Genomic DNA, 13587 nt, shown 5'->3' with positions numbered 1-13587 from the left:
ACAAGATCTGCGCTCAGGTTTATTAGCTGGTGTTTACTATCGTTTTACATGAACACCGATGTACACGTGATGTGTCCTCTGACCAGTGCTTTAGTTTATAATGTTTAGTCATATTTAGACAGTCAAATGAATAGGGAAACGGACATATTAGCTTTATTAGTATATATATAAACTCGTTACATAGTTGGAACACTCCAAAGAAGGAAGTGACGCGGTGTTTACATTGAACGAATGCTGGGGAGTGTAGTTTAATAAGTGCCCGCCTAATCACTTAGGCCTACACCTGACTATGGCCTTCACAATTACGTTTTTATAAGGGCCAGATTTGAAAAAAAGAAAGAGCCAAGGGGCAGGACATTTACATTTACTATGCCTAACCTGTAAAGTTAATTTAAATGTGCAAAAATGCATCTTTTTATGTTTAATAAACATACTGTTGCATTTAATACGGTCTCATTCAGTTTGATTTTCTAAAATGTCTTCTTTTTGAACAGCCTGAGTTAAAACTTTAAAATAATATGTGTCTCTGTGGTTCACACATAACCAATGAACTGGCTAATTATCCTACTAATAAAATTATGATTTTCTAATAAACTATATAGAGTGTTACATGTGATATATGTATATAATTTTGAAATGGGCCAGTCTGCATAATCAGTGTTTTTACTTTTGGTACTTTAAAATACCAAAAATCACCTGAGTACTTCTTCCACCACTGTCTACACCTAACACTTATTACAGGTCTCAGTTTACTTGTCTGAAGTGATATGCAACTTAGAAAAATACACTCAGCATATCAGAGTATAGTGGAGATGATTTGGCTTCAAGTCTTAAAAAATGAACTTCATTTATCACATACAGTCATAAAGGCACTATGTATATAGTGAAATGACATTTACCCCAACCTACAATTAGGAGCAGTGGACAGACACTGTGCAGTGGCCAGGGACAAACTCCAGTTCTAAGCCAGCACCTTAGTCAAGGGCACTGACTGAAGAGTTAACCTCTCGCACGTTTCTGGTGCGGGAAACCTATGTTAACAAGGGGAGAACATGCAAACTACACAGTGTTGTGAGGTGACATTGCTAGCCACTGAGGTACCATGCTGTGCTACCCTCTTATTATCTTGACTTATGTGTAATGTGACACAAACTCTACAACAGACAGCATACCATTTTATTTTACAGCATCCTTTTACAGTTGTCATTACATCCAATATACCTGAACCAGAAAAGGGATTTACAGTGTAATTACAACATGTCCATGAAACTGTCGGGGCAGATATTCAAACATAATCCACTGATGTGAACTGATGTTTGTTTGTTTTTGTTGTCTGTTTTTGGCATTCAATCAAGAGCAGAAAATTCTTGTATTTGTATCTTGTATGCATGTATTACTGGCATTATATAATCTCCCTCATAACTGAAGCCAATGAAAATCACTGTTGTGATTAAGGTCAATGACAATCACTGAAATAAAAAGATTTAGTAATATGCTTGAGCTGCTGTGAATATATATTAACTTCAAATCACCACTGCCTTCTACTGTAAATCTTTATGTACAGTCAGGTTTATAATGAACATGCAAGATCAACCATAGAAATACACTATGAATATCATAGCAATTCCAATTTACAACTAGATGCTCAAAACATGAGCTATTGATAGTACCCAAATCCACAGTGCACTGATATGCTTATGTCCACCTCTTCCACCTGTGGACAGGGGACAGTGTGGAAAGCAGGGTGGTTATCAGGCTGCACATATGGCAGTACCATGCTTGTCCACTCTTTTTCTTTCACACACTGACCAACACACAGGGCCACATCATACAGCAAAGAACTAGTTTAATCATTTTTTGTTGGGCGCAGGAAAGGACACCAGTTGCCTGTTGACCTCTCGCAGCTGAGCGTCTAGAGTCTCTGTGGTTAGTGCGAGTTCTGCTAGTTGAGTCTGTAGGCTCGTGATGGTCTCATTCAGCTCTTCTTCTTTGCGGCGAGAGTTTGCAGCCTGCCTGCTGTACTCGAGCACCATACATCCACCACCAATGAGGAAAATGATTGTCTCTCCCAGCAATTCTGCACCCAGCTCTGCAGCCGCCTCCTCATTCAGTGGCTTAATGGTGGAACCTCGAAAGCCCATGATCCTCATCTTTGTCCTCATCTCAATCCAGTGGTAAACTGTGGGGGCAACCAACACACAGCATACAGTTCTGTTTAGACTTTCAGTATGATATTTTGGTGTTGCTCACATTTGCACATATGTGTTCGATGAGTATTTCCATTTTCTGCTACTTTATATTCCAGTATATTTCAATGGTAAATATTGTACTTTTTACTCATCTTCATTTTTTTAACAATGATAGTTCTGAGTTACATTCTACATAAAAAAATAAAATGCTCATATGATATGATCCAGTACTATTTTACTAATCTACCTAGTAGTATACAAAGCATCTTAAATCAATTCCACATTATCAGACTACAAAATTAAATTGGTCTGATATGTATTCATTAGAAATAAAAACAGAATAATAGTAGTAGTATTTCCTAAGAACACTGAAAGGAGCCATTCTGCATATTTAAAACTTTTAGATTTACTTAGAGGGGTACTCTAAGTGCATTTTGCTCATAATAATTCTCTACTTTTACTTAAGTAACATTCTGAATTCAGGACTTTAACATGTATTTGTAGACTACAGTATTTCTGATTTTACTCAAGTAAAATCTCTTTATGTCTTTCACCACTGCTGATAATAATTCACAGTCAGTTTGAAATACATGTGAGAATGCAATGAGATGGATGTGTTCATATTTACCTTGTCAAAAGTATTGATGCTTCAGTACTTATTCAGTACCATGTGTTTAAAACAGTACAGTATCAATTAATTATAGTATTGTGTCCTGCCTCAAATTTAGCTTGCAGTATAGGAAAACCAGACAGTGCTCAGCTCCTTTTTTCTGTGTCAGCACTGTGTGCAGGTTGTTAATGAAAATATTTTTTAATTACCCTACTTTTTGCACGAACTGTGACTTTAGGACTTTTTTCTTTTTGCTATGGTATTGAAAGAGGTATCATAGAGCTGTAACTACTAGCCTAGTCGATTAATCAATTTGACGACTGAAAAAAAATTAAATGCCAACCATTTTTAGAATCAGAATGCTTTTGATAATCAATTAATCGTTTAAGTCATTTTAAAGCAAAAATATCAAACATTTGCTGATTCCAGCTTTGGACTGTTGGTTGGACAACAAAAGAAATTTAAAAACATCAATTTGGGCTCTGGGAAGCTGTAATGAACCTTTTTTTTTTTTTCTTTTTACCATTTTTTGTATGAACCAACCGATTAATCGCGAAAATGATCAGAAGATTAAATCAATAATGAAAATGATTGTTACTTACAGACTTTGTATTATGATTTTTGATACTATGGTTGTATCAAAGTTTTGACAATTTGCATTATGAATGCAATGCGACACAATTGCCAGGAAAGCTAACACAATCTTGATACATTAAAATAATGAGTCTTAATAATCAATACCTTGGTGGTATTTGTCCATTATTGTTAATTTTATCGAGTGAAATATTTATTTGAATGATTAAACCCAATGTTTCTCCATTTCTTCTATTAAAGTTTTCTTTCATGCTATGATTTTTTTATATATATTTTAAATTAATATATGCATAATCTTTGTTTAGTTTCTCTGTTTTCTTTGGTGTGAATAGTGTAAATGAATGAAATGAATTGTGGCTTTAGCGCTAAATTGGCACTGTGTAAATTAAACTGGATGAAATTAGCTTTACTTTCGATTTTGACAGGGTTTGGTGCGACTAAACAAAACTGTCGACGTGCCTACTCAACAGCACTAGTCTGTTGGTTGCTGCTCAACAATATATTTACCAGTTCATGTCATTCTCTGGTCAGGACATGGGGCAAAACTATGGGTCAAAAGGCATTCAGACTGCTGTCATGTACTGTTAGCAAACTAGCAAAGGCTTCAAACAACCTGTTCAATGACAGACAAGACCCGCCCCCTTCGAGCTCGCCTGGCTGCTATTGGTCAACCACATAAACCCACAAAAATAATTGGATAGGTCTTCCTGACAAATGCAATCTCATTGGTTGTTGCACTCATCATCGCTTTATTCATCGTCCGGGGTGTCTGACACTGAAATCTAGCGGTCATTAGCAGCCGTTAGCTCGGTTACTCACTCTGTGCCGGCGGCAGGCAGATGTAGTTTTTAAAGAACTCGCTTCTCCGGGCTCCCGCTTTTATTCGGTTTGCCACAGGCTTGCTCATCTGCCTCACACCGAGGTAGAGGAGCTTGGCGATAGGGAAGGCACCGACAACCATCTTGGCGGAAACACTTCCTCACGATAGGGCGGGGCACGTTGAGGTTACGTGATGACGTTAAATGATTGACAGAGTTACTCAAACCCGCCCAGGTACAATTTTTTCACTGTTAGTGTTACAGAAAGGTCGTTGTATTTTCGGTAAATATTTCTGTGATGGATGACGAAAATGTTTTTTTATATGTCGTAGATTACTTTCCAAAACAGAGATTTAATTTTTTATTATTGGAAAATGATTTGGAAGGAAGTCATGAAAATAACTAATTAAACAAAAACGACAAAAAAACAACTACTTATACTTTTTGGGAAATTCTACACACACAATGAAATGGACCACTCAAAACCAAATTTTACCTGAATTCTAACTGACATGAATCTATGTTACAGTTGTATAGGCAAACTAAAAAACATAAAAAGCAACAAAGACCCAAACAATTTGTGAAACATCTAAAATTGTCATTTTACGCTTATCTGCCCCTATCCCCCTTAGGCCTATTTTACCTCCTCCCAGTCCTATTATCATACATATACTGAATATCAACCCCTTTACTGAATGTTATTATTTATTGGTTTATTTATCCTTTTATTTCATGTGATGTCTTAGTTCCCTGACATTTGTTTCATTGTTTTGTTCCTTTAATTGTTTGTGTTTTATTGTTGCTATTCATAAAGTTGAAAAGAAAACGCAGATGTATGCAAATGACTATTAATTTACTCACCTTTTTAACAACAAAAGCATGCTCACACAAGCCCAGAGCGCCTTGGTAGATACTGACATTTCATTGGAATTGGTGACCTAAATTTGTTTATACAGTCATTGATGTAGTACTGAATCTTTGCCCACAGATCTTATCAGAATGACATATTGATAATTTTCCCAAACCATCTTATCTGGTATAGAAATTGAGGTTTCTGGTGAAACAACACCCTACAATATAGGCTACTTTAGAACAAAGGTTCTCAAATAGGTGTTTGGAGACCCCCAAGTGTCAGAGGCACTCTGCCACAGACACAGACCACATTAATGGTGGAAACAGCTCCCTCTATCATACTCAAATCCAAGACTAGGACTACTATTGTTCTTTTTAAAAAAAAAAATGTTTTTAGGCCTTTTTAATTATTTATATTTCAATATTTGTATTCTATATTATTCAAAATATTCAGAATCTGCATTTTATTTGATATATTTTATATTATAAATAATAGAAAATATAAAATAGGCCAAATAAATCCAATTTAAATTATTAAGATATAAACAATTATTTATTTGTTTATTTATTTATCTATTCATTACATAGGGCTTCACAATTAAACAAAGATTATTTTAATTTTAAAATCCAAAATAGTTCATAGATCAATTTCTGATGTAACAATCTATTCAAGCACATTAATGGTGGAAATGGCTCCCTCTATCACATTCAAGTCCAAGGCCAGGCATATTATTGTTCTTTTTAAAATGATTTTAGGCCTATATATTTATATATATTTTTTTATAACTGAAACATTTTGTAAGTTATTAAGAATATTTCGAATCTGCAGTTTATTTTATATATTTTATATTATAGATAAGTTTATAATAGAAATAATAGACAATATAAAATACGCCAGGGACTTCAAACGATAGGTCTATAAAATTATTTGTGGAAAAGAAATAGTTTCTGTAAATAAATGATAATTGCTAAAAAACAAAACATATACATACAATGAAGGAGCCTTTTGTAAATTAATTAATATGATAATTTAATGAATCTCAAAACCTTTTCCTGACCCCTTGGCAGAGTGCCACGGACCCCTGAGGTCCCCTGACTCCTATTTGAGAACCGCTGCTTTAGCATATGGTTACTTAAAACTTATACGAAAGAAGCTTATATCTGCTGTGGTTATAATGCTGACTACAGCTTTATGTACATGTAGACAATTGTGTAATCTGTAGGCTACGAAAAAAAAAAAAAAAAAATGAAAAGGTGTCAGCTCAGCACGGTGATGTACAGCATACTTCACCTGTGCCAGCTGTGGCAGGAACACCTGGCTCGGGTTACAGCGGTGGAGAGAGAGCCAGAGGGGCTGGACCATGAGCCAAAATAACTCCAGTCAGTACGCAGCTATGACTAAATGTCTGGAGCAGCCGACACAAGGGAGAAACACAGACTGAAGCAGACAAACTTCAGGAACAAACTCTGAACAGGGACTCAGCTTTCTTCTCCAGTTTGAGACAAAAGAACAAAAAAAGGCTCGTCTCGTTTTCTGAGGTAAGAAAGTTTTTTTTTTCGTTCCGTACGGTTCGCACCTCTCAGCGTGGGAGACACTGCGCGAGGTGGAGACAGAGTGTTTTATTACAACATCGTGTCTGTGTTGTGCGTCTTTGGTCTTCGAGTCTGTTCGTCTCAGTTATTAAATCACTCTTTTGTTTCACTTGTATAGTTTGTGTTTCCGTGGTTTTCTCATCCATTGTGACGGGTCTTGAGTGTGAGGAGGAGCTTGTTCTCAAACTAATGAAAATCAGATGTTACCGTCCCTGCCTGGCATGCCTCTCAGTCTGCAGACACAGAGGAAAACTTCAAGTTCAACAGCCAGCCGCTGGACACTGACACACTGATCTATAGCTTGTATACAGCAGCACCAACAACCTTACACTGACAGTCATACAGGCGACTTTACAGCCAGAGTTACCTCATTAATAGTGATTTAATAGTGATCTTATCTGATTGAAGGGTACTTTTATGATGTTTTATGTGATATTAATATTGTGGATGTTCACCATATTGTGACCTTTAGTAAATGAATGACATTAATAGTGATTTAAAGGGACAGTTCGCTCCAAAATTAAAAAAAATACACACTTTTCCTCTTACCTGTAGTGCTATCCATTCATTTAGATCAGAAGTCTCAAAATCAAATTGACTTGCAGCCACTGATGGGATTGTTATGTCATAGACGGGCCACTTCAACATGTAAGTGATGCAAGAATGTGCAATATTTCTGAGAAATCATTTTTGTTTTAATTACTAATATATTTTAGTAATGCTGTAGCACTCTTTATACATTTTATGTACATTAGTTAGCTGTGCATTGGACACAAACTCTGCAGCTCTTCTGTCACCTTGGATTGATGAAAATGTTTATCTGAGCATTATCGGTTTTGTCCGTGCTTTTGTCAAATGCCACAGCAGTGTGTGGTTAAAACTCGAGATAATTTGCTGATCTGCTACTGTGTTTGCAGACAGAGAAATATTTGTGAACAAGCTAATCTTTACTGGAAAAAGAATATTGGTGAATTGCAACATGCAATCCTGCAGAAATACATGCAGTTTTCTTTTTTAAAGTGCAATTTTGTTTTACAATTGTGGTTATTCAATTGAATAATTTAAATTGGTGTGAGACAAAATGAAAAATTCATAAAAAATAATAATAATAATTTTGTGGGCTGGATTACATTACATTGGGGGCAGAAGGAGGAGCCCGAGCCGGCAGTTTGAGACCTTTGATATAGATTGCTTTGGTGTAAGTTGCAGAGTTTTGGAAGAACTAGATGACACTCAGCTTGTGGTGTGCAAAAAGCACCAAAAAATACATTGGAAAAACCCAAAATCGGAAGGATAGGAAATAGGAAAAACTACGTAGAGTATTTTTGATTCTGGGATGAACTGTCTCTCTAAATCACCATTAATTTTCATCCACCACAGGTCACAATAAGGTGAGCAGCTGATAATAGTATTACATAAGAGTTAAACAGAACAATCCATCATAACATGTGGAGTAGCTCCAATTCTCCATTTCTCGTGACCACAAGTAAATGGGTCATTGTTTGTTAGTTATTTGTTGAACATTAAACCAGGCCGATCACTAAAGCGTAATCTGCAAGCAAACCAAACCTTCTTGTCAGAGCAGGCTTTAAATGGAAGTTATCCAACTTCTCTGCTTTGCGCAGGGCCTCAGTGAAAACCAGCTGAGCTGCATTTTGATAAGTACCTGCCTGCTGGAACCTGTTGTCTGCAGTGCTCAGAGGCTGCTGTCACCACAACGTCTGCAATTAAAGTGATCAGACTCATGCATGCACACACATGCATGCAGATATAAATTTCTTTGTAATGGCCCTATAGCTTTGCCCCTATAGCTTTGCCTTCTTTGCACCCCAGCATGGAGCATGATGCCCAGCAGGTATTAAATGGAGCATGTAACTTGCCAGAAATGTCTGTTATGTTGTGTAGCCCTGAGAGATTCCTGAGTCACATGCTGCGGAGAACAGTTTTGCTCTAAAAGGGAAGAGGATAGCTGGCATAGTGCTAAAATGCCAAGGAGCCTGCAGCATCATGAACCACAGGAAGAATGAAGGCAGGTTGTAGCCTATTCTGTTCAGATTAGTTATCATCTCAGAAATATCTCCTGGTCCATACATGGTTCATGCACCTTCAGTGTGTGCAGAATGATTGTTTTCCTCAGTTTGAAACAATCAGTAGAGCTCTATTGTTTAAGGCTAAGCTTCGATGACTAACTAGGTCAGGTGTAAGGATTATAAAAAGAAGTACTCTGGGTGGAGTTTTTTGTATGTGAGAAGCTTACAACTGTTGAAGCCTGGGAGTAGAGGACGTGATTAATCTGTGAATCATTTATGGTAGCAGTGGCTATGTTGCACAACAATTCATGCTAATTCTCCAGTATTATTCTATATGACTATGACAATATTCTGAATTTGATGCTAGTCATGTAAACAGCATCTTCTGTTTAGATATTCTGAATTATTTTCCGATTAAAACATGTGGGATGTATGTTAGTAGTATTCAGGTTTTAGGAGCATCCTTTGGATGCATTCAGAGTATGTGTGTGCAAGGCTGGGGTAGAAGTGCATGCACAAAAGCAAAAGTTCACAGTAGTGTTCAGAGGGAAAACACAACTACTTTTAAACATTGTGAAAACTTGAACATCAACAGGTTTTTGGATATGTGCAAAAAATCACAACGCCGACCTTTTTAAGAAGGTGGTTGAGAGCATGAAAGAGGGAGGCTGTGTTTGCATGGTTGAACAAATCCACCACCAGTGGAAAACTTTGAGAAAATACTGTTTTGACGTCAAGAAGCAAAATGGTACGCTGCCAGTCCACTGTGAATGTGAACAGCAGTATTAGTGGAATATTCATTTTCATGAGTGAGAATATAGTTCAGAATAAGTGCAAAACAATTTGTGCATGTTAATATACCCACAGTTGATTATGACAGCAAATTTTGATTTAGTGTTAGTCATATTTTATATGTTTTATATATTTTATTTTATAAATATATAAATATTTCAGTTGACTAAATCTACAGTAATCTATAGTTTAGGCAACTAACGTGTAAGGTAATACATTGTTTAAAACATGAAGTATACGACATTTGTGCTCCTTTCTGCCATTGAATGTCTAACATTACATTTAGGCCAATTACATTTCTTCAAACATGCATTCTTGTTTTGTTATATATTTGTTTCACACATAGGGAGGCAAATTGCTAATCTATGGTTATATATAGTTAATATATCATGTATTATAGACCTGTGCTGCCCAAGTAATTAGGTCATATGTTTTGATATGTCAGCAGGGACCTGATCTCCCAACAGTAGCCAAATTTAACAGCTCATGTAGCTGGAAACAAACCTCGATAGAGCTTATTACCTCATGGTAATTTGGTCCGTAAGACCTGAGGTGATTTTTCTTTTGGAAACACTCCTTATATGGTTGTGTGTGGCAGATACTGAAGATGAAAACCGTAAATTCACCAGATGAGCAACATGACACAGATTCCTGATGTTTTATCTGGTAATTGCACAATACCTCCCTCCTGTAATTTGCACGATTAGCCTTGGCCTTAATCTCCTGTCAGAGTCTAGAAATACCATCAGCCCATTTCAGATGATTCCCATCACATGAAACAGTGGTGAGCCAATGTAAACATTGCAATGTTATCTTTGACGTTGGACTCCTGGAATGAAAATACCTTGATGACTTCAGACCATTGATATTCCAGATATTTCAAATCAAGCTGTGTGCTGACATGAGGGCAATTAAGAAAGTTTGTGTAAATAACATTTTAATACCAGGTGGTTTTATTGTTACTCTTTATTTATAGCATGTATTTATATATACACCTGTTAACCTAATTATATATATGGTGGTTCTGTGTTTATTTTTACCTGCCTTTGTTCAGCTTAGTTGTTGTTTGTCGATTTATATCTCCGTTTTTATTGGATCTGTGTGTAACTTTGAGAGCAATGACAAACTGTGGGAATCGACAGGAGATTTATTCACCTGTGGTACCACTGGCGGATTCAGTGAGGAGGGGCAGCAGGGTGATTGCCCCCCTGTTGCCCCAGTGTTTGAAAAAATGCAGCAAGAGTGCTGGGAAAGCACAGTGCAGCACCATGTGGGCTGTCCTCCATGCAAGTAAATGAGTTGGCCTTTATGTGCCTGTAGTACTCCTTTTCCATATACTTCTATACTAATATACTACTTCTACTCATACTTAAGTATGCTTTACACCATGTGATCTACTTAGTTACTTTTAAAATCATAACTGAGTACTGAATACAATTTGAATGAATATCTTAACAATTCACGTGAAGTTTTGTAGCCAATAAGGTGATCTGAAAAACTAAACACTGCAGCAGCATTGAGAATTCAACCAATTAAAATTCATGGATATTTAATCAGTCGTCTAGAAATGACAGTAATGGCACCACATTTGAAATTGTTTTGTTTGGCAGAGCCATTTTTTGAATAAGTAAAATTAAATTTAGAATGAGATAAACAGGAAAAATTGAAAATGAGAAAAAATATATCTTATCATTTATTAATGATTAATCAGTTCTTAGCTTTTTCAACCATTGATTAAGGAAATTGCTCAAAATTTGCAGCCCTAGTTTGAAGAGATGTCCGTGACCACTGAGCAGAAGAGAGTAGGAGTTGGTAGTAGTGAAAAAATAGTGAAAAAGTAATCTTTGAGACAAAAATTTTGCACTTTTACTTAAGTATTTTTCCAGCACCAGTACTAATGTACTACTACTATTACTAATGCAGTAGTACATGTACTTGAGTACAGATTTTCAGTACTGTTTCCACCACTGGGGAGACACCACTGCAACCAACTTGCTGCATGCCCAGTGTGTTTTGGTCCCACTCCAGTGAAGATGCATCTCAGGCGCATGACAGCACAGTTAAAAGTGGTAGTGAAAATGCAAATCAGTGCAGCATTGTTTGACTCAGCATCTGGAAAGCCCCAGAAATTGTTTCTGTGTTTTTGTTACAGAGATGTAGTAGCTGTTGTGCATGTTTTTAATCCAAACCAGGGTTTGGAACTGTTTCACCATAAATGCATCATGATTTTCGGCCTCACCACATACAGCTGGTGTCCTTTTTGCTTTTTTTTACAGCCTCAGTGCGTGGGACATAATTTAGTTTGTGTTGTTGTCTGCATGATGACATACAGCCAGACTTAGACTGAGGTTTCAGGACTCTATGACAGAAAAAAGCGAAAGAAATGTGAAAAGCGAGCTCCAACTGGAAGCTTTTTGTTGTGTCAGAGGAATTTCTTTTATCATTCAGTTTCAGCCAAGTTCCCTGCCAAGAGTGAACCGAGACAAAGCCTGAAAGATCTGGAGGAAGGATATGAATAATACTGTGTGTGTGTGTGTGTGTGTGTGTGTGTGTGTGTGTGTGTGTGTGTGTGTGTGTGTGTATGTGTATGTGTGTGTGTGTAAATGGAAGCCTGGATGGAAATAAGGACAGAGAAAGAGGGAGGGGCTGCTTGTACTCTTGGTCAGACACACCCTGGCATTCTGCAAAGCTAATCATTATTGTCTTTAATCCTTATGATCTCTCTGCTTCCCACAGGATCGCTCTGCTTTCTGTGTGTCTGTTAAGTTTCTGATTTCCCAACTTTCTATGTAGACGTAGTCAGTAGTTTCGTGAAGTCCTCCGTCATGGTTTTATCTTGTGGCTTTCGTCTCGGCTTGACCGCCGGAGAGACCTAATTGTTGTTTGGTAGAGGCAGCTGACATTGTAATCAAAGCACTGGGAGGAAAGTGAACATGAGGTTTTCCAAGAAACTTCTCTTGAGAAAGTAACCAAAGTGCAGCAGCCTGGATTACAGGACAGCTCCACTGCAGTGGCCACAGGCTGTCAGTCCACTTTAAATTTTCAAATGATTAATGTTTCTGTGTTTCAGTTCTTAAAGGGACAGTTCACCCCAAAATCAAAAATACTGTACATATTTTTCCTCTGGCCTGTAGAGCTATTTATCCATCTAGATAGTTTTGGTGTGAGGTGCAGAGTTTTGGAGATGTCCGCCTTCTTTCACATGTAATGGCATTCAGCTTGTGCTGCTCAAAACACCAAAAATTACTTTTGAAAAACTCAACAACAAAGTCTCTCTCCAGGTTACTCAAGATAATCCACAGACCTGGCTGTGAGCAGTTTCATGTAGGAACTGCTTTGTCTCTACTGAACTACATTTGCCAACAGTGCTGTATCACCATGCAGAAGGAAGTGTGCACCTACTCACGGATGAGAGGTTAGAGCTCAGCCAAGGAGGACCATTAATTTTTACATCTGGTGCTGTCACAAGCACGAGCCTGTTACTTCCCTCTGAGCTGTGATACTGTTGGTGGGTGTGGATTATCTTGAGCAACAAGGTCATGATTTCTGGAAAGAGTCATTGTTGTGTAGTTTTTTTGGAATCCACGTCAGATTTGCCGCTGGGCTGCGGTACCTCTTCTCTTGCCAGCCTGAGCACCAGTTCTTTCACCTGGGAGTAGTGCAGCCTGGCCCAGCAGCAGAAGCTCTGGAAGCCACACCAATTGACAGATTGCCTTGAAACAAGTTAAGCAAATATTTGACAGTGAGAAAAAGCCTCCAAGTGATTCACATCATTCACATCTCATGTAATTCAGTTGCAGCCTCAGTTGAAGACACCTGCGCAATGTCATCCTGTTGAGCTGCTTTAAGGCTCAAGAGGGGTATATTAAGTTCTGCAAACCTGTTGTTGACTGTGCATGCATGCATCGAGCATGTTTACCATTTCCAGGACATCCTTATTAGTTTATGGAGACGGAGCATCGGCAGTGTTAGCTTTAGTCTCGTCCATTTTTGTTGTTCCTTTCATTTCCCTGGGTTCGTCATTTTGTTTGAAACATTAAAACTCATTTCAGACACATAAAAAATGAAAATTCAGGGACTGTAGAATGAGGTAGAAGTTAGAAGTGAAG

The 13587-nt window shown here is 37.5% G+C and overlaps 2 protein-coding genes across 3 annotated transcripts in view; one reads left to right on the top strand and one right to left on the bottom strand.

Annotated features, from left to right (window-relative positions):
* Positions 1 to 1388: 1388 nt before the first annotated feature.
* Positions 1389 to 4384, bottom strand: opa3 (outer mitochondrial membrane lipid metabolism regulator OPA3). The gene is made up of 2 exons (XM_084716401.1): positions 4213 to 4384; positions 1389 to 2179 (listed from the first exon to the last, which is right to left on the bottom strand). Exons 1-2 carry the CDS (start codon positions 4352 to 4354, stop codon positions 1851 to 1853), a joined length of 471 nt encoding a protein of 156 aa, XP_084572527.1. The 5' UTR covers positions 4355 to 4384; the 3' UTR covers positions 1389 to 1850.
* A 1960-nt stretch (positions 4385 to 6344) lies between these two features.
* Positions 6345 to 13587, top strand: part of ppp1r13l (protein phosphatase 1, regulatory subunit 13 like) — a 28059-nt gene continuing 20816 nt past the window's right edge. The window contains exon 1 of one of the 2 annotated variants that reach the window (XR_014769983.1): positions 6345 to 6602. The gene's annotated coding sequence lies outside the window, so the exon portion shown is untranslated. The remainder of the gene's footprint in view (positions 6603 to 13587) is intronic. The other variant, XM_084717466.1, reaches the window with a different exon arrangement.

The sequence above is a fragment of the Lutjanus erythropterus genome, chromosome 4 (genome assembly GCF_056507025.1).
Source record: "Lutjanus erythropterus isolate fLutEry1 chromosome 4, fLutEry1.hap2, whole genome shotgun sequence".
In the NCBI taxonomy this organism is placed as follows: domain Eukaryota; kingdom Metazoa; phylum Chordata; class Actinopteri; order Lutjaniformes; family Lutjanidae; genus Lutjanus; species Lutjanus erythropterus.
The sequence above is the reverse complement of the archived record's forward strand: the minus strand, read 5'-3'. Positions and strand labels throughout refer to the sequence as shown.